The sequence below is a fragment of the Aristolochia californica genome, unplaced genomic scaffold (genome assembly GCF_029961685.1).
Source record: "Aristolochia californica isolate CCGP_79_NKW_82.1479 unplaced genomic scaffold, dmAriCali1.0.hap1 SCAF_9, whole genome shotgun sequence".
NCBI lineage: Eukaryota > Viridiplantae > Streptophyta > Magnoliopsida > Piperales > Aristolochiaceae > Aristolochia > Aristolochia californica.
The window spans coordinates 31,010,334-31,030,242 of record NW_027182290.1 but is presented as its reverse complement, the minus strand read 5'-3'; the positions used below and the strand labels follow the sequence as shown (position 1 = coordinate 31,030,242).

At 37.4% G+C, this 19,909-nt stretch overlaps 2 protein-coding genes and 1 non-coding gene across 5 annotated transcripts; 1 reads left to right on the top strand and 2 right to left on the bottom strand.

The window, feature by feature from the left end:
* Nucleotides 1-142: 142 nt before the first annotated feature.
* On the top strand, nt 143-6,960 carry LOC137941590 (uncharacterized). 2 transcript variants are annotated; one of them, XM_068787071.1, is made up of 15 exons: nt 143-459; nt 918-1,276; nt 1,729-1,822; nt 2,205-2,391; nt 2,499-2,757; nt 2,880-3,095; nt 3,183-3,269; nt 3,448-3,582; nt 4,071-4,184; nt 4,299-4,546; nt 4,625-4,705; nt 4,802-5,033; nt 5,208-5,306; nt 5,396-5,581; nt 6,549-6,960. In XM_068787071.1, the coding sequence occupies exons 2-15, from the start codon at nt 929-931 to the stop codon at nt 6,651-6,653; spliced, it is 2,391 nt and encodes a 796-aa protein (XP_068643172.1). In that variant the 5' UTR covers nt 143-459; nt 918-928; the 3' UTR covers nt 6,654-6,960. The 2 variants fall into 2 exon arrangements, with proteins under 2 accessions (XP_068643172.1, XP_068643171.1); XM_068787070.1 differs by lacking the exon at nt 143-459 and having other exon boundaries at nt 494-1,276.
* A 211-nt stretch (nt 6,961-7,171) lies between these two features.
* On the bottom strand, nt 7,172-19,088 carry LOC137940492 (origin of replication complex subunit 1A-like). 2 transcript variants are annotated; one of them, XM_068785592.1, is made up of 16 exons: nt 18,286-19,088; nt 17,980-18,115; nt 15,417-15,569; nt 14,982-15,137; nt 14,735-14,886; nt 14,553-14,652; nt 14,333-14,455; nt 14,090-14,254; nt 13,870-13,927; nt 13,583-13,761; nt 11,697-11,832; nt 11,082-11,152; nt 8,260-8,355; nt 8,079-8,155; nt 7,773-7,856; nt 7,172-7,641 (listed from the first exon to the last, which is right to left on the bottom strand). In XM_068785592.1, the coding sequence occupies exons 1-16, from the start codon at nt 19,023-19,025 to the stop codon at nt 7,578-7,580; spliced, it is 2,490 nt and encodes an 829-aa protein (XP_068641693.1). In that variant the 5' UTR covers nt 19,026-19,088; the 3' UTR covers nt 7,172-7,577. The 2 variants fall into 2 exon arrangements, with proteins under 2 accessions (XP_068641693.1, XP_068641694.1); XM_068785593.1 differs by having other exon boundaries at nt 14,982-15,092.
* On the bottom strand, nt 15,429-15,509 carry LOC137942272 (small nucleolar RNA snoR28). Its single transcript, XR_011110516.1, has one exon. It is a non-coding gene; the product is annotated as a small nucleolar RNA snoR28 (small nucleolar RNA).
* Nucleotides 19,089-19,909: the final 821 nt, after the last annotated feature.

The following is a 19,909-nucleotide window of genomic DNA, read 5'->3' as shown; positions in this document are numbered from 1 at the left end:
CTCATGATTGGCAGAAATTTATTATCACCATGTCCTGGAAACTCGGGGCCCACACGAGTAAAGGTAAAATTACAGGAAATAGAACTTTAAAGAATTGGAGAATGATTGTCATGCCAGTTTGTTCAAACTCCCTGCGAGAGCCTTGGCGGCTTCCCTCCCCCCCTTGAAATGATATTGTTATGGAATCATCCGCATGACCTTGAGTTGATTTTGACGAATTTATTTTAATTCTTTATTTCTCGACGACGAAGGTGGAAAAGGCTGGCAGCTTCTGGTTTTCAACGGGTACAGCGTAGCTCAGTCTTCAGGATTTGCTACCCCTCGCATCTCGTAGTGTGCTCCGGAATCTTATCTCCCGTTTACTCTTTCCGTTGACGTGCTCTCGAGTCTTGTTGCATTCTGGTGGTTACACGCTTAGCAGCAGCATTTCAGATTCAGCAGAGGCTGGCACTGTTTGAGGTTCTACAAGAATTTGATGTTGATTGCGTGAAATTGATTTTTAGGATACTGCGGATTAGTTGTAGTTTAATCTTCTAGCATTTGGCACTGGTTCTTAGAAATTTAAGTCTTACCATTTTGTCAACTTCCAAATGAGTGGTAGGAATTTATGGTCTTTTTTTTATAGTATATTATCGTTTTTTTTTTTCAGAGAAAATTTAGAGTCAGTAGAAATAACTGTGGTTTTGCAGTTTTTCCTTAATTCGGGGTAGAAATAATTGTTGTTGCTTTGTTTTGAGCAAATGGCCGCCCGATCTCGTATCCTTTCTCTATTTTCAGTTACATTTCCGTCTTTCCGCCATCCTCTTGGGCCTTTTGAAGACAAGGTTTTTATGATGGAGTTCTTGATTCTCTACGTGCCAGAAGTATTATGGAAGAAGCTGATCTAAATCCAAAGAGTTCCTTGTATTGCTTTTCAGGTCTTGATAGAATGATCCCTCTGCAGAAATGGAAATGTTCCTGGTCTTTGCTTGCAACAATCGCTTCTCTGGTAGTATTAGCGTCCTTAGTTCATTTGTTCTTATACCCCTTCGTACCATCTTCTCTAGACTACTTCGGAACTCGACAAATAAAAAATTCATGCCCTCCCATTAATGGGTCAGTGGAAGGCGAGGATAATAATTTTACAGGAACTGTCCAGTTGGACCTCGATTTAGATTCTAGGTTTCCTGCCGATACTCATGGCGCAGTATATTACCGAGGCGCTCCTTGGAAGGCAGAGATGGGGAGGTGGTTTTCTGGTTGTGACTCCGTTACTGCTGCAGTCGATATTGTTGAGGTATGGAAAAAATTACTAGTGTGTTTATTTGATTCTTCCTAGTGTGAGATTTTTGGTTTTACTTTTTTACCTGTCCACTAAGATCTACATTGCATGAGAGTACAATTTTTGGATCATTCATCTAGCATACCTGTAGGTTTTTTCATGACCTTTTCCATTAGAAGATTTGTGGCTGGTTTTGGTTTGGGGCATTTGAACATGAGTTTATCACTTTGTTAAGAACGTCTAGAATCTAGTATTCCTATACAAAGTTTTCGTAATGTGACTGTCATTTTTATGAACTTAATATATTGCATGCTGCCTCATTCTCATGCTGCACATCAGTTTGGTAAGATTTGCTCTTCTAGGAAGCAATGACAAGGATAGCTTTTTTAATGTTAAGGATAGCTGTTCACTGCATCTTCCCTATGTGAAGGACTTATGTACTCAAGAGCTCCGTTATTATATGACAGAGAATTGGTGAACTTGACTGCAAGAATGACTGTAGCAGTCAAGGCATTTGCAATAGTGAACTTGGACAATGCAGATGCTTTCATGGATTTGCTGGTTAGTATATGTTTTTATGTCTGGTTCAATTTTTTTTTACAATATTTGTACCAACCTTTAATCTTTTTCAATGTAAATGCACATCTCCATCCATTGGATTAGGCCGAGTTCATCCTAAAATGACTTGCCAAAGAGGCCATTTCCCCCCATTAAAGCTCAGGATCTTCCAAGCCAAACAGTTCTTGGACTATTCCCCGTAACCGCTCTCGTGCCCAAAAGACCAATCTGAAGCATGGAGCACCCATGGTGGCCTCTAAATGCCGGGACTTTTATCCACCTATGCATGAAAAAAAAAAAAATTTTTGCAATATGGTTTTGACTATGTCAAACTCGAGTTTGTTAACTGTAACTATGACTTTTGCAATGTTTGCTGATTTACCAGGGGACGATTGCTCTAAGAGACTGCAGTTAGACTGCAACTATCCAGGATCCCTGGACCAGCCTTATGGGTACCAGGTTGTTTCAATTTGCCCAGCCCACTGTGACACAACAAGAGCAATGTGCTTTTGTGGAGAGGGAACAAAATATCCTAACCGTCCAGTGGCTGAGGCATGTGGCTTTCAAATCAAGTAAGTACTACCTGCTTTTACTGAATTTTTGCTCTAAATCACTATCCATCATTTATATGTTTTATTTATTTATTTTTTGGTTTCTACTGAGCTTGATGGTTTCTCAGCTTACCTTCCGAACCAGGTGGTCCTACGTTGACCAACTGGAGCTTGGCTGATCTGGAAAACATCTTCACCACTAATACAAGCAAGCCAGGGTGGTGTAATGTTGATCCCCAAGAAGCTTATGCTTCCAAAGTGCATTTCAAAGAGGAATGTGACTGTAAATACGATGGTCTTTGGGGCCAGTTTTGCGAGATACCCACAGTATGCAGTTGTCTGAACCAATGCTCAGGGAACGGACATTGTCGTGGTGGGTTCTGTCAAGTAAGCAATAAGACTTTTTCTTTATGTCTTAGCATTTTATGGTTGAGTAACATATTCACCTGGGAGAAATAATCAAGTTGATCTTTTCTTTTTGCCTTTTCTTTCCCCCTTTTTGTTTTCAGTGTGACCATGGGTGGCATGGAACAGATTGCAGTATCCCTTCTGTTTTATCTTCTATAGGCAAATGGCCTCGATGGCTTCAACCAGCAACCCTCAATTTACCAAATAATGCTCATTATAGAGATAAAATTGTCAATGTTACTGCAGTGGTGAAAAAGAAAAGGCCCCTTATATATGTCTATGATTTGCCACCAGAGTTCAATAGCCACCTGCTTGAGGTAAGCTCATGCTTTCTGTGTTTATTACTCTTAATACAAAGCCAGCACTACATATTACTTTAATGTGTTAACATTGAGATGCCACAGGGTCGACATTTCAAATTTGAATGTGTAAATAGAATTTATACTGATCAGAATACAACTTTGTGGACAGAACAATTATATGGTGCACAGGTATCCCTTCTTCCTTTTTCTTTTATTTTCCTCACTTTCTTGATGAAATAGCTAAAAAACTTTGCTGAAATTTGAACTCTTGATTTCAAGCATATAACAGGAAAGAAGACACATGAGTTCCTTTTGCTGGCTACGTATATCGTCTTAACTTATTTCTTATCCATTAACATTCACTTAGATGGCTCTCTATGAAAGCATCTTGGCTAGCCCTCATCGGACACTAAATGGTGATGAAGCTGATTATTTCTTTGTACCAGTTCTTGATGCATGCTTGATAACTCGTGCAGACGATGCACCCCATCTGAGTGCGCAGGTATACTCTACTGCCATAACTTCCAGGCCTTGCTTATAGTTATTGTATATTTATAGTTAATGCATGTTCCTCTATTTATTCTCAATTCTTCCAACCTACGAAATAGTACATTGATCATTCAAGGGGACACTGTGAAGAACCATTGTGACCTTTATGTTGGACAAGATTCATTAAAAAAAAAAAAAAGATGAAAAATTCAAAAGTTGAGACCTCTTTCACTAGTACCCAACACTGCCTCTGGCAAAGACTACCATTTTTGGTAATTGATCATCTTCAAAATCATCCTGCAAGACTTATATGTCAAATGTCAATCGGTGATAACAGTTCCTGACAAAAGATTTTTTTTTCTCATATTCATTCTTGAACTTCCATGAGCACATGGGTTTGAGGAGCTCCCTCACTCTGGACTTCTACAAGAAGGCCTTGGTGATAATATTGTCCCTGATGAAAGAAAACTTTTTTTCTCATATTTATTCATGAACTTCCAGGAGCACATGGGTTTGAGGAGCTCCCTCACTCTGGACTTCTACAAGAAGGCCTATGACCACATAGTTCAGCAATATCCTTTCTGGAATCGCTCTTCCGGCAGAGACCATATTTGGGTATGATACAGTAAAAATTCCTTGCTTTGGCAGCTAAGAACGAAATGGCAATCTTTGGTTTGTTTCAAATATGTCTGTTTGCATTCTAATGGTTTTTCTCTATCCTGAAGGCAGTCTTTTTCATGGGATGAAGGTGCTTGTTATGCTCCGAAGGAGATTTGGAATAGTATGATGCTAGTGCACTGGGGCAACACCAATTCAAAGCACAACCACTCCACAACAGCATATTGGGCTGACAATTGGGACACTATTTCTTCTGATAGAAGAGGGGCCCACCCGTGCTTTGACCCAGAAAAGGATCTTGTCCTTCCTGCATGGAAAAGGCCTGACCCTGCTTCGTTAAAATTAAAGCTGTGGGCCCGGTACTTTTCAGAATCTATCCTGTGTAAGATTTTTGTCCAAAGACACTTGAAATGAACTATAATTTACCTTCTTGGCAGATCGCTCAAGGAGCGTAGAAGACTGTTTTATTTCAATGGAAACTTGGGACCAGCCTACAAAAATGGAAGACCGGAAGACACGTATGCATTTTAGCTGTAGCCGTTACAAACTTAATTACCACAGTACTATTTTTATGTGCAACTCATGAGTATTGTTATGTTGTTTGAGGTGAACAGATACAGTATGGGTATTAGACAGAAACTGGCAGAAGAATTTGGTTCAATTCCAAATAAGGAGGGAAACCTCGGAAAACAGTACTCAGAAAATGTGACTGTGACTTCACATAGATCTTCTAATTACTTTAATGACTTAGCCAGCTCTATTTTCTGTGGCGTCCTGCCTGGAGATGGCTGGAGTGGTCGAATGGAAGACTGTGTTTTGCAAGGGTGCATACCAGTTGTCATTCAGGTAATAATTCTCCTATTCTATTTACAGAACTTTATTTTGAATGTAGATTCAGTACTTCCTATTTAAAATTTCTCAGTGAGATGTGATATAACTGGAAAAAGAACCTCAAGTGAGATTCCTTTTTTTTAGATTATTACTATTGTTAGTAATTTTAAACTTCTATGTTATCTTCAGGATGGTATCTTCCTGCCTCATGAGAATGTGCTAAACTATGACAGCTTTGCTGTCCGCATTCAAGAGGATGAGATCCCAGACATGTTAAAAACTCTCCAGGTAGTTAAATCCTTTGTCTTACCAATAAGCATGGATTAATTAACAGACTGAGGTTGTTAAGCTGGTAACACTGGTTTTTTCTTTCTCAGGGATTTAACAAGACAGAAATAGAGTTCATGCTAGCAAAAGTGCAGAAGATCTGGCCAAGGTTTTTATATCGTGATTCTGTGTTGCTTGAAGCTGAGAGACAAAAGAAACTAACTGGCCGTTTAGATGATTGGGCTGTGGAATTCTTCAAATTGGGGGAAGATGACGTTTTTGCCACATTTATACAGGTAAAAACTGTCTGATGTTAAAGACATCTATGAATAATTACAATATACCAAGTTACCTCCCTTACTAAGAAAATTAAATTTTTAGATTTTTTTTACATTATAAAAGACAGTAGTCCAAATAAAAATAACTTGAAAAGCTTTAATTGCTTTTCCCTTGAGGCAACGAGCTAGGTCTACCTCCAAGGTAATTGAAGCAAAATTTCATAATATGGCTTTCTCAGTTGCATTCTTTAGGTCTATTTTTATAATTGTTTCCTGGATATTTGCATGCATCAACTATGTTTTGGCCACATGTAGAACCACACTTGTTTCTGTTTTCCCAGCAGCATAGGACAGCTCTTAATGAAATAACACATGATATTGGATTTCCTCCTGGACCTCCACTGTTTCTGTTGCTATGCGTATATGACCTTTTTGGTTTCCCAATCATCATTTCATAGTTGGATTAAAGAAAAAAGACAAAAGCAGGTTAAAAGAAGCAGTGGTATTGCGTGTAGAGATATTATTTCTACCTCTTAAATAATTTTCTAGGTGCTGAGCACAAAAATTCAAGCTCTGGTATGCTGAATTACTCTATTTGCATAGCCCCAAGTCGACTGAGTTTGTGTATTTTAACAGCTTGTGAACTAATTGTTGAACAAATGAATGATAAGAATGGAGGATCCACAAGAATGGGAACATACCAATGTACAATTGGCTATTTGCTTCAGCAAGTACAGAGATTAGACACTTCAACAACAGATAGGAAACAATGGAAGAATTAGATCATTTTTTTTGCCGCTGGAACCATTGGGCCTTTGGCTCAATGGCCATAATGTGGGTTTTATAGTGCAAGCAAGCCTGCATGATCTTGAGCTCAAATTTCACCAGTTCCCAGAAATTCTTTAAGATACAAAATCTCATAGACTAACACCTACATGTCGCTCTGATAATAATATGGATCTGACAAGCTTTTGTCCTTTTGAAGGTACTGCACTTCAAACTGTACAACGAACCATGGAGGCAGCATATGCATTCTGAAAGAAAGCAGTTTGGACTGCCAGAGGCATGCCTCTTGGTAAGCGCCAATTAGAATGCAGTTGGAATATAGAGTTCTATTACACTTGCAACCTGTTGAGAACACAGTGAAAGGTTGTAGGCATAGTTACATATTTTCTTATTGGCAAGGGGTGAGAAATACTATTCTTTGTCCTTGTAAGCATTATAAATATCCGTTGCACATTGCAGCTAAAGAAAGATCCTCGAGTTATTTTATTCAATTTTTTTCGGATGACACTTCCATTAATTGTGTCAAAGTGACATTCAACTCCGATAGTCCAAGATGTAATGTAAGAGGAGCTTTGAGCAAATTTTCTTGGCTGCACAAGAAATTGGATACACATTATTGATTGTTTGTCCTTAATTAGGTTTTTTAGCATGCACAGACTGAACTTCATAATACTCCAAATTCACGACATTTCTTTATCAGTTGTCTGGCATAATATAGACAAGAAAAAATTACATTTTCAGAGTTTGAAATCTTTCATTAGATAAAGATTAACAAGAGATAGCTAAGGCAGCAAATAGTGGCTAAAACAATACCCATAAATATGCCATAAATGGATAACAAGTCTATTATAGAGCAAAATTCAATGAACCAATAAAGTTCAAACAGTAAAGTAAAGATAAATGTTACAGATAGAAGGTCAAATACAAAAACTGTTACTCAACTGAGGCTCATAACATAAAACTATTGCAAAAATTGCGACTGATTAGGGAGAGTATATCTGAAAGGACCTCAACCAATTACCTGCTGTTCAGAGACCTCATTTCCCATTAACATTGGCAGAAATCTCGAAATCTATTGCCAATGTTGGGATCACAAATTCTTTTTTGGATGGGAGTTTGCCCCTACCAGTTCCCTTGCATGTTACAGCTTGTGTACCGAAACAAATTTGTCCTCAAGAGTAAATACCGAATAAAAATGTCTCAAACACAAGTTTGCAGAAGTGCCCAATTACAGATACTTGGCTAGCCAAGGGAGCTCGGGGCAATCCTTCAATGCAAAAGCCACATCATCACTGCATCCAGAAGACAATTCACATCGACCAATAAATTGCTGGCACCAGAGGATTGTTATATGATTTGAAAGCTGTACTGTTTCCTTTTTGAAGATTATGAAAAATGGACTACCAACTGCACAGAAGTTTACCTGGAAAAGTTCAACTGCAATTTCTGCAATCTGTGTTTGGCTCCTTCTTCACAAAGAATGATTCTACACTGACCAAGGTTGCAACTGTTGAAAGAAAACTATCAACAACAACGACCATAAACAAAAGAAAACAAGAACTGAACGTACTCATAGCTTTAGATATGCATTTCTTTCTTTCTACATATTTAATTAATTATAACAATATTCTCTGCTTTAGTTAAGCTCACAGCAAAATGAAAAGCAAAACCATCAAGTACCTCTAAATAACATAAGCAACCGATATTCACTACTCTAAAATTCACTCACCCAGCCTTTAGAATGGTATCCCATTCGGGGCAGGTTTCCCCATTGCTCCTGCAGAGACGTGCCACTGTCATTGCCAACTACAATGGAAATTACTAGGAGTCAGTAATGGTTTGCTGGAAATTGCTATTATCATTAAGATAGAAAGTCTTCCCGCTCAAAGATTAAAGAGTTCAAGAGTTACCCTTTCAAAGGTTACTTCACCCATTCCGGTAGTATAGAGTTCATGTACCATTGCCACCAACAGAATTTTGCTCAGCTTTGAACTACTCTTCATTACCTGTAAAAAAATATTGATCTTTCTGTGAGAAGTAAAGACAATCCTATTTCTGGTATTCTGTCAATTGATGGAAGTATTTCTTTTCCTCCTGTACAAAAAAAGGAGCAAAACCTTCACATAGAGATATGTCTGTGCATGTTATGTAGGTAAGCAAGGGAATCATTTAAGAAAATGATTCAGAAAGAACAAATTAGACTAAAGATGAGATAAAATACTAAGAGGAGAGTAAAAATACCTTTATGGTCAAGATTTAGTGATTCTTTTCCAACAAAAAATAGCCTTAGGGATTCTTTATTCTGATATGGACTTTAAAACAGGGCAATAAGAGACGGTAAAAATTTTAAAATCTTAGGTCTGCCCTAACGTGATTTCTGCCATCAAACCAAAAAAGTTCTCAAGGTGAACAAAAAACTAGTATCATAAGGGAAGAAGATGCTGAGAGTACAAAAATGAATGAGAGTGAAAAAGAAAGCATCCTAAAATTTTATGGTTTGCACTATAGTACTCCAGCTACATAAGACCCACAGAAATGTGTTACAGTTATTTCAAAACAATCTTTTTTTAGATGAAATTTGGGAAGAATAAGAAAGCAAGGTACACAGAGAAAAAGAGATAAAAGTGGGAAAAAAGAAAGAAATGAGGTGTTGTACAATGATTTGAAATCACTCTTAAGAGATCATTAGACCCAATGTTTAAAGCAATTCTCCTGGCTTTTAAGTAGTGAAATACTTTGGCACAAATGGGGGGTCAAAATTAAACACAAATGGGAACCCTAATGAGCACAAAAATAATCCAAATAAGGTCCAACTAATACAACCCCAAAGGAAAGAGATATATCAGTTTAATTTAGAGACTTCCCAGGTGCAGCACTGCATAGAGATAGGAGATCCACAGCATGGCTGTCCAAGATAAAATGTGTCAGGTGGTGGGTTCCAGCACCTCTTGGGAACATTAAATTCATTTTTGACAGGGCTGTGCACAAGGGATTTGGGTCTGGGAAGGTACATGGTGTTTTCAAGGACTCAGCGATGTCAGTTATTCTCACCTATTTGGGATCAACTTGGTGTTACAGACTTCAATGAAAAGGAAACCAAGTCTGTTTAGTGGCTAGAATCTTTAAGATAAATTTACAGATCATCTCATTATCAAAGGTGATTCTGTCAAAAATAATTCTGATCCTCCACAGAGGATGACTCATGTGTTTGATGAAATTATGGCCTCTTGCAACTAGATTCTCAAATGGCCCTTGCAGATACACTGGCAAGGATAGTGTAGTTCTCCAACAGCTCGTGTAGAAGCATCCACTCAGTTGTATTCTTAGTTTTCTTTAATAAAATTATTCACTATATTCACCCTGCCAAAGTTGGGTGCATCCTTATGGAAGATTGGGGGCAGCTGTTACTTGGGAGTATTTTGTTGGAGAGGAATGAGCAGTGTTCACTAGGAAGGTCTCTTCAATTGAGGCAGTTATTTGAAAAGACAATGCATTTAGCCCTCTGTTGGGCTCAGCTTATTGATTGTTAAAAGACACCCACGTGTGTAGGGTGGTATTATGGTAAAGAGAATAACACCTCAATAAAGTATGGCATGACTTTGTAATTATACAAGCTAGTGTATATCCTTTTATGTCTTTTTTCTTTTAAGAAGTGTAACCCTAAGGGCATTATTGACATTATTAACATCTCTCTACAACTATAAATACAGCCCATTGGGCATAGGGAAGAGCATCAACCTCTAAGCCTCTTGAGCCTCACTCCCTGCCTGGAATTCTTCCCTTCTCCTTCTCTTCTCTCCTTCCTTGAGATCTCTTGTGTTTATGTGAAAGCCCTAAAAATGAACACTGATGACTTCAAAGACTATACAAGTGTCATTTTAAGGCAGAACTGGAGAAGTTTGCTGTTTGCTGTTTGCTGCCCAAAAAGGTTACATTGTAGTATGAAGTGGTCTCCCCTCCGATGGGACACCTTAAACCTAAAATTTATGAGAATAGTAGAGGCAACCCAGGCCTTAGCAGCATTGGCGTGTTATTTGAAACAATGGAGAGCATTCACCTTTCTTTTTCAGGGCCTATTGGTACGGCTGATTCCACCAAAGCTGAATGTTGACATATTCAGTTTTATTCTGAGCATTTTTCCCAGCAACTAATTGTCAAGGGAGACTCTAAAGTGGAGCCTGTTCCTCTAAATTAAGGATATGACAGCTTACCTCAATGTTACCTGGAATCATGTGTTGTGTTCTGCAAATTTTCTTGCTAAGTAGTGCATTAATCATCAACACCTTGTTCTCTTTGGGGGCTGCCTAATAAATTCTTTTACTATATTTTACTTTTCATTATCTCTTTCTTTTCTCCCTTGGTTTTCGCCTCTTTTGGCTTCTTTGAATAAAATTTGTCACATTCAAAAAAATATATATCAGTTGAAATAAAATATTACAACATATTCCAAATGATTCCTTAAACTAAAGCTTCTAAATTTACTAGAATTCTATGAACTCAAATTATGGGTATTTCATATGATAAATAGCCAACAATTTTTTTATCAAGCAAGCTTGCAAAAGTATCACAATAAAGACCAGAGTTCTTTTATTATTTAAAGTACAACATCCTATATATTTCGGAACTCTGTTTTTTATTTTTCGGCAACATAAAAAAAAGCATCATCAAAGAAACTCTTATTTTATCTTGCCATGTTAAAAGGGAAGGTTACAGCTATTAAAACACATTTTACCTGAATATGAGGTGCCTGAAACATTTCTTGTATGGCTGCTTCAATGTCTGTCATGCTGACAAGGTGGTTTTCTGAAATAAATAGAAAATAACAGTTATTTCTTGACTAGTTAAAGATTCTGCCTGGGGCATTACAATGACAAGCCTATTAAAGTGCATCAACATAACCGTTTAAAATAGTGGAAGGAAAGACGCAGAGCATGCTAACTTCACTGTTAAAGGACCTTAATTCTAGGACTCAGAAACATGGAAAAAGCAGAACAAGTAACAAAAACAAGGGGAAAACGAGAATAAGTATCAAGAAGTAAAATTCTGATAAAAGTGAAATTTGTAATTTCTAAAGAAAAAAAAATTTATCAGCCTCTAAATCAAGCTCTTAGAAGAGTATCACATGGAAGAATAATGTAACGAACAAAAACATTTAGTGTTTCCAAAAGAACCTATGTGGGAAAAGAGATCAGTAATACTTAGTTGGCACACATAATTCTGAGATGCTGAAGATTGAGAAAGAAATTAAATTCAATCAAAGAGTGTGCAGATATTTTTGCTAATTTAATTAAGATCTTCAAAAGTGTTTCTTCTTCTCTTTTGGATTTGGTCATGTACATAGGACTACCTTTGGTAATATTATCATGAGTAGAGGCTGAAGCTGTGGAAGGTGATGATAACTGCTTAAGTCGATAATTTGCTATTTCTGCAGCTCGTCTACAAATTTCTAGTGCCCTTCGAGCATCTCCTGATATAGCTGCAACCTGGATAGACATATGACTTGGTGAAACCGTAAATGTTATAAGAACAAGATTACCTCAGAGTTCTGTCTATGCAAGTCATTGATGGATATGAATGAAAACAGACCGGAATCAAAATCAGGTCTAGTAGAGAAGACAGAAGTTTTAACTTTAATCAATATATCCTCGATCACATACCAAATCTAAACCAAGCTGTCCAATTTCATAGAAATCAAGACATGTTGAATCAGGTTAATTGATGATATTAAAATAAAACAACACATTAAATCACAAAATTATTTCTGTTACATGTTAAATTAGAAGGGATGTGTGCTATAAAATAAAGGATGTTACAGTTGGAACAAATTTATCACATTGTCTGAAGCATCAAGCTTTACTGAAGCTAACATTCTAAAAACTAACATGGCCTTACTTTTTTGGGTCGGGTTGTTGCGGTACTTCTTCACCCAAATACGAGTGCTCTTTTTTTTTTATGAAGTACGAGTGCTCTTCTAGATGAGAAAATATAAAAAGACAGATCCCAGAATAGAATCTGCATGGATAAAGTTTGAGATCTAACAAGAGAAGTGAATGTCCTGTCAGGATCAAGATCAAACTTGGATCTTCCATGACAGCTCTATATATTTTCCAAGTCCATAGCAGGTTCATTCAAATACCGATCCTAGTGTCATCATTGTCTCTGTTTCATTCCTATTATGCTGGTATCAAGTATATGAGTCTTTCCCCATGTTTTTGATCACTCTGACCAGGCAGCTCCATGGGAGGGCTCTTTTTGAACATTACACCAGGTTTCCTGGTGTCACAAATCACCAGTGTGACATAGAAAATGGTCAATGCATATTTATGTTTATTCACCTGACAATCAGAAATTGGGACAGTTCCATCCAAAACAAGCACCTGATAATGGAGGCTTATTCTCAACTTGTGTGTCCTTGATCTTCCAAATCCATAACATATGTAGGACTTCTACCCACTAAAACACCCTTCAAATTGACTTGATACATTCAGCACCCACAAGATACAGAACTTTTAACAACTAACGGATGGAAACTCTCTTTCACCTAGGCTTGTGATTGGTTTTTGAAGACTAACTGATGGAGTTCCTAATATACTTAGCAACTCCTAATTGGACAATCCATCTCTGTTAATGAAATATCACATGCATAGAATTGTAATAAGAATAGATTGACATCTCATATTCATGTCTAATGTTCATTACATGTGCATGGTATTTTATTTATAAAGGTAACAGAGTTGTCAAATTTAGACCTAGGCTTTCAGACTGGACTATGCCGGACAAACATGCCCCATAATTTTGTACACTGATCCATCTGGTAGTGGTAAATGGACTCTATCCAATTCAGTTTATTCAACAGGGCCAGCCTACTACTGTCAAACAATGTCGCTTAATGCAATGCAAATCATGGCAAATAATCCAAAGATACTGCAAAAGCACTTAAATTATCAATCAATGTGTCATGAATTGCATTAAGTCAACAAATACTTCCACCATCACCAATTCAAAAAAATTTGATCAACTACACATTGTATATTTCTATTGTCTTCTATATCAATCAGTTTTGCAAGCTGAAGTTGCTTGTTTAGCATTTCCAAATAATACATTTGGCTCAATTTATGGATTACTGAAACTGTCCAACAGGTAAGCGTCTTAGAACCATGCTCCATAGATATGGATATTTGCCGTCCATGTATACAGTAACAATTTGTAAAGGTGCTGATCTGTGGTACCTACCTTCCTTGAAGCAAACTCAACAGCTTGCTTTTCGAATGCATCTATGCCTTTAAGACGACTCAAGATGATCTCTTGCAGTTGCTGATAATTATAGGGGCCAAAACAGAGCCTTTGAATTCCCATTCGGCTAGAAATTCGAGGAAGCAGTTTTTCTGGGAGATCCATTGTATTTGCTATCCCTGCATATTATTTGGTGCAACGAAATGGCACTTAATTGAGTTGCTACTAGTTTTGCCAAGTGTCAGGTAAACATTTAGTACAGTATCATTCAAAAAGTAAAATATTACCTATTACAATCAATTTAGAGTTGGGTTTGGTAGGCCAATCAAGAATATTGTACAACACCTGCAATGAGAAGCGCATTGTAAATATTTTTTTGACATGGCATGCACTGTAAATATTAATACAATATTTCTCACACGGACAAAGCAAACCCCTTCATAAACTTACAGCATGATGGTTTACTTTAACAGTCATATGAAATTAATAGATATATAAATAGCATACCGACTGATTTCTGGTTACAAGAAGATCAAGCTCATCTATGAGTAGAATACAGGGCTGATTGTCTACATTGCCAACTTTTCTGTTGCCCTCTGAAAATCGTTCATTCAGTAAGTGAAGTGCTTTCTTCCACCCAACTCTATGTCCAGTGAGTGCCTCATAGAAGACCTGAACATACCTCAGATTATAACAAGAACTGCAAGAACAAAAGCAAAGATGCATGGATGGGTATACTAAATGTCTTACCCTGTAAATGTTTTCTGGAGAAGCCAATTTAAGGCCATTAATCTCAACAAAACAGGATGGCCTTATCCTTCCTGCATCAATTTCAGATCGTAGATGCCTCACCACTGCAAGTACACTCATTGTCTGCATTTTGATATTAAAGTTCAGACGAAGATGTCATTTAAGGCAACAGAAGAATCTCAATAGTTAAAGAAGCCACATACTAAAAGGAGAAACCTACCTTGCCAGTTCCAGGAACTCCATGAATATAGAGGCAACGCCCAAGGCATTGTTGTTCACATATTGCACCTTTAATAAATGACATTATCTCCTCCATTTCTCTGCCAAACAAGCACATCATTGTTCAAATAAGTTTTAAGTATATGGCATGAAACCCAAAAAAACCAAGAAGTAAGGACATACTTATCCCTGCAAGGCAGTGATTTTGGTAAGGTTGCTAAGAGAAGTGTTGCCTTTGCCCTTTCAAGATCTGTCTGATTGTGGCATCTGACATGTTCTGGGATCTTTTTTATTCCAATCTTTTGAAGGCCAAAAATCCTCCCCTTCCTTGAGTTCTGAATCAATAGAAATCATTTAGAAACACTACTGATGTACCTAAAATAATGTGACTCCGCCGATGTAAATTAAATCCCAAAAAATTAACCACTACCGCCGCAACTTCATGGAGCTTGTATTTGTGGTCTGGGAATTTGCTGGTTGAAAACCTGTTTGCAATCTCTTCCTCACACCCTGAATCTCCTTCAGTATCAGAGCCAGAATCCTTGCAAAAATCCCAATCTTCATCACTATCTGCTTTCCCACCATTCTGACACAAGTTCATAGCTTGTAAGAGACATTAAAACAGATTTGATGTATAAACCATAGTCTTCTTCTGTTACATGCATAGAGCTGCACTCTAGGCTGGATTCCAGCAAGAGGAATGTACTCCTGAGACTGCAACCCTTAGCTAGATGCCTAGATCAGATATTAAGCTGCATTCAAGGAAAGACTTGGAGAAACAACTACCAGTGGTCTTCAAGAATTACATTGACCCTAATTTGGGCACAGAGGAGAGAGGACTAATATGGAGTTTCTGACAACCTACCTCATCCTCATTAATTGCCTCCATGACACGCTTGAAACTGTGCCAATGGATATCATACTCATATTCACAAAGAAATATATCATCACCATCATTACTGGCTTTGGAGTATTCTTTAGGACTCAGAACCTGACAGTGCCTGATGATGGATTCCATCTGCAATAGTGAATGTAGACAGTGAAGATGACAATGATGAGAAGCAAGAAACACAGTGGATGCATCACATGCTTTTGAAATGTCATTGAGAAAAGGGTTAAAGACCACATAAATACACGAAACAGCAGCACAAGGAAAATAAAAAGAAAAGAGAAATAAAAAATTGTGTAAAATCTGAGAAACAAGGAGAAATAGAAGAAGAAAGAGAAAGGAGAAAGAATAGAAGAAGTTGAAAGGCAGTGTTAAGAAAGCAGCAGCCGTCAGGTCTTAGGTTGACCATAATTCCTATTATAAATTCACTTATGTGAAAAGAATCACACAAAGACATATATGTCCCTCTACACTTACACACTTATATCTCCCTAATTACACCTCTGCATGACATGAAAATTTACGTTTATAGTGCTAATATAATGACAAGCTAACAGCTATCCTATGAGGGAAATACAAGCATAGAAAAAGACTAAAATACCATTTTACATATATTTCAATACCACTCCCCAAGCTGGAGCATATATGTCAAGAAAGCCGGACTTCGTACAAAAATTCCAAAATTCTCTTTCCCAAAGCTTTAGTAAAAACATACCAAACTGATCCACAAATTTGAAATAGGGAATGATTATGGCTCCACTCACTACGGCATCAAAGACAGAATGGCAATCAACTTCTACATATTTAGTCAGCTCATAAAACTCTGGATTACTTGCCATAGATATAGCAGTCTGGTTTCACAAAAAAAAATTCTTAACTTCTATAGTAGGAAAACTCAGATCTTGTATTATTGATCCCACCTATAGAAGTTCACTAATTGTGTGAACCATTTCACTGACCAGTACTCTACTTCTTCACTAGGGAGGGGTGCAATGTTTTGTTTCTTGTTTTCTAGCTAATTATGTCTCCACTAACAAAAAAACAGTATCCTGAGTTTCTATCCAATTTAAACTCCACATTTACAAGCGATTATATGGTGTGTACAACAACCCATTTCTTGGTGCACCCTTCAAATATCATAATATTTGTGTGAGGCTTCCAGATGTATCTTCCTCAATACTCCATAAATTGGCTAACCATGCTCACTACAAATGATGTCAGGTCAAGTTAGTGCAGCATAAATAAGTTTGTTTACTAACCTTCTGTACATAGTCTTATTATTAAGGTCGACTCCATCTTCTTCATGGAGACTATGATTTACCTCCATAAGTGTTTCAGCAAACCTAAATCCCAAGAATCCATATTCATGAATCATATCAATCACATATTTTCTCTTTGTCAGGACAATTCCTGTTTTACTTCTTGCTACCTTAATCCCAAGGAAATACTTGAGAGAACCTAAATCCTTAGTTTGAAAGTGTTTCACAAGATTTTTTTTCTTCTTCAATGCCTTTCACTTCACTCCCTAGCAACTCCAAAAGGTCTCTTAAAAAAAAAAAAAAAAAGAGTCATCATTGTGACTTTTGGTAAATCCCATTGACATAACTACTTGCAAACTAATCCCAAACTCTGTTTGATGTCATAGATAGCTTTATGTTTGTTGACTAACCATAAAAACAGCTGCGAACAAATACATTGTGTCATTGTTGACGTGATAAGTAGCATTCTCAAGCCCATTCAAAATAAAATTTACAGGATAAGTTCATCATTGCAATCGCAGTTTTATGCCTTACAATAGTAATAATAACAAAAAGATGATGGACCAAATGTTATACTTCCAGGTGGTGAAAATCTCAAATTAGGGAGCTAGCTCTAATCAATACATTATTTTCTCTAATTTTCACATCAAGCTTACTGAAGATGGCTTTCAACCCCTTTCATTTGATTTGCCACTCTTACAACAATTTTAAACCCACCAGCATATTAATTTGACAGCAAGGTCAAACTAACTGAGTGCTCCTCTTTCTTCAAGTCTTTTCTGAACAATTTGCATCAATTTGTTTCCAGTCTTCACTATATGATGTAGGTGTCTCAACTTACGCTGACATGCCCGTAGAAGAGGCACACTAGAAGATCTCCCTTAAACATACCCAACATCGGAAAATGATACCCTGTTATATCCTTATTAGAAGCTACTCCGAACTGTTTACTGACACTTTTTCATTAACAATTTCGATATGCATTTTTTTGCACATATCCACCTAGACATTTTTATCCCGATGGCTTTCACGTCCCCCCAAAACTAGGCCAGAGATCATGGTTTTTGGACCAATTAAGTTTGATTTCATCATTGACAAAATCGGTAAGTAGCATTAACTTGGTCCCTAGCTGGTAAGAAAGATTACATTAGGTTGATTCCATTAGGTAAGTAGCATAAACTTGAGGTCATGGATTGAATCGAACCCACTGATGGCTCCGAGAGTAAAACAAGACACTTGGCTCGTAAATTGATATAACCAATCCTACCATATCTGGTTACCTCAATATCAGCATAATCATTTGTCAGGTAAAGCTCCCTCCGTAAATTATGTGGCTGCCTCCCAGCTTTAGTCTCTTCTGGAATTATGTACCAACGACCCTTGAACCAGTACCTTCCATCGGGTTCCTTCCACAAACTGCTCGAATTATATTGAGCAGAAGCATTGATAAGCAACCGCAGTAAGAGTAACACCGAGACCTTTATTGTAACCACTAATTCTCAGTGAGCAGAAACTGGTATGATCGAAATAGAACAGCAATAGTTTTAAGTATAAATAAATACAGCAACGTATTACCATATTATTACCTTTCGATACGTGCAGCCCATAAATCACTAGAAAGAAGTTTCTCCCTCGCTGTTCTACGGATCTTTTTACCTTTCGGAGGCACTGGAAGCTGAACGTCTTCGCCCCGCTTTCTAGCGTCGCAAAATCCACAAATCCAGTCGCCTTCCGGAACATCCTTCAAAGGCGGCTTGAGACATTTCAGATGAAACCCACTCAAACAAGTATCACATTCAATCATGACTGACTTCCCAGATTTAAAACAGATACGACACTCCTCCACTTCGGGATCCTCGTCATCCGCACTTGCATCTTCCCGCCTCTTCACATAAACATCATCTCCTATTTCAAATTCACCTTCATCATAAACCACTTTCCTATAATACAAGCGTTTTTTAGGTCTCGCATTCCCAGAATAACTCGATTTCAGGTTCTTCTCAGCTGCCCTCTTTCTCTTTTTAGAGTCTACAGGATCGGGAGATACAGGAGGTATCGGAGCTCCGGTTGATGGCTTATCGGATAGTTGCAACGATTTTTTCCTGCTTTTTGAAGACTTAGGGGTTTTTAAATCGGCATCAGAACACTTCTCTTTGGGAATAAATCCATTGGGCGTTTGAGCATCGGATACTGAAGCAGTCAAGCGAGGAGACCGACGAGGAGTTACGGAGGCTCCTGGCGTCGGAGGACCTGATAGAACCGAAGCAGGAGATAGTTTCGACTTCGATGGAGTGTAGGAACGAAGTTTCTCGGGCGTTTCGGCCATTGCCCGGCAGAGTAGCTGCAAGGGTTCGACGAGAAGGAGAAGATCGGCGCTGCAATGTAGCGCATTTTTTAGCAACAGGAAATGGCGGGAAATTTTCCCTCCCGACTTCCCGACGTTAAAAGATACAGGCCCAGCTGTGTATGCATCTAGTGGGTCCCACCTCGAGCCGATGAACGCCTGTGTGAAAATTAAATTTGGGATACGAACTCACATCACATGGGAGCCGAAAAAATAAAAAAAATATTTGAACAAAACTGAAAATTTTTGAATTACGCAATATATTGAGAATCAAGATGAAGTGAACGAGACGCCGTCGAACCGTACCGTCGAAAAAACACCAAAAATTGTCACTCCCACACTCTTCGCACTCTCCGTCTCTGGTCTCTTCTTCCTTTAAAAAATATATTTTCCCTTTCCTTTATCCGCTTTCCTTTCGCTTCTAACTCTCAACCTCCGTGGGAGAGAATCCACTCAGAACGTCTCTGTTGTAGCCCCTCCAAGATATATCATCATAGGGCCACCTTCATCGCTGTTAAAGTATATCTTATGTTATTAATAAATTAATAAATTTAATTTATTATATTTTATTATGTGATTTTTAAGTTCTTTTTTTTTATAATTGATCATGTGCACAGTTAATTGGCTCACGTAATTACTATATTAATGTATAATAAATTGTAATCATTAAATAATATAATATCTAATCTAATTAATTAGTATATTAATATAATTTAATTATACATTAAATTTCTTATTAGTGTAATTGTCTCACTAATTATCGTATTTGTTTTACCTAATTTAGAATTTAAGTATTATGACTTATTTAAGTATATTATTACAAGTTACTTATTCTCTTATTTTTTATATTTTTCTAGTTTTGGACA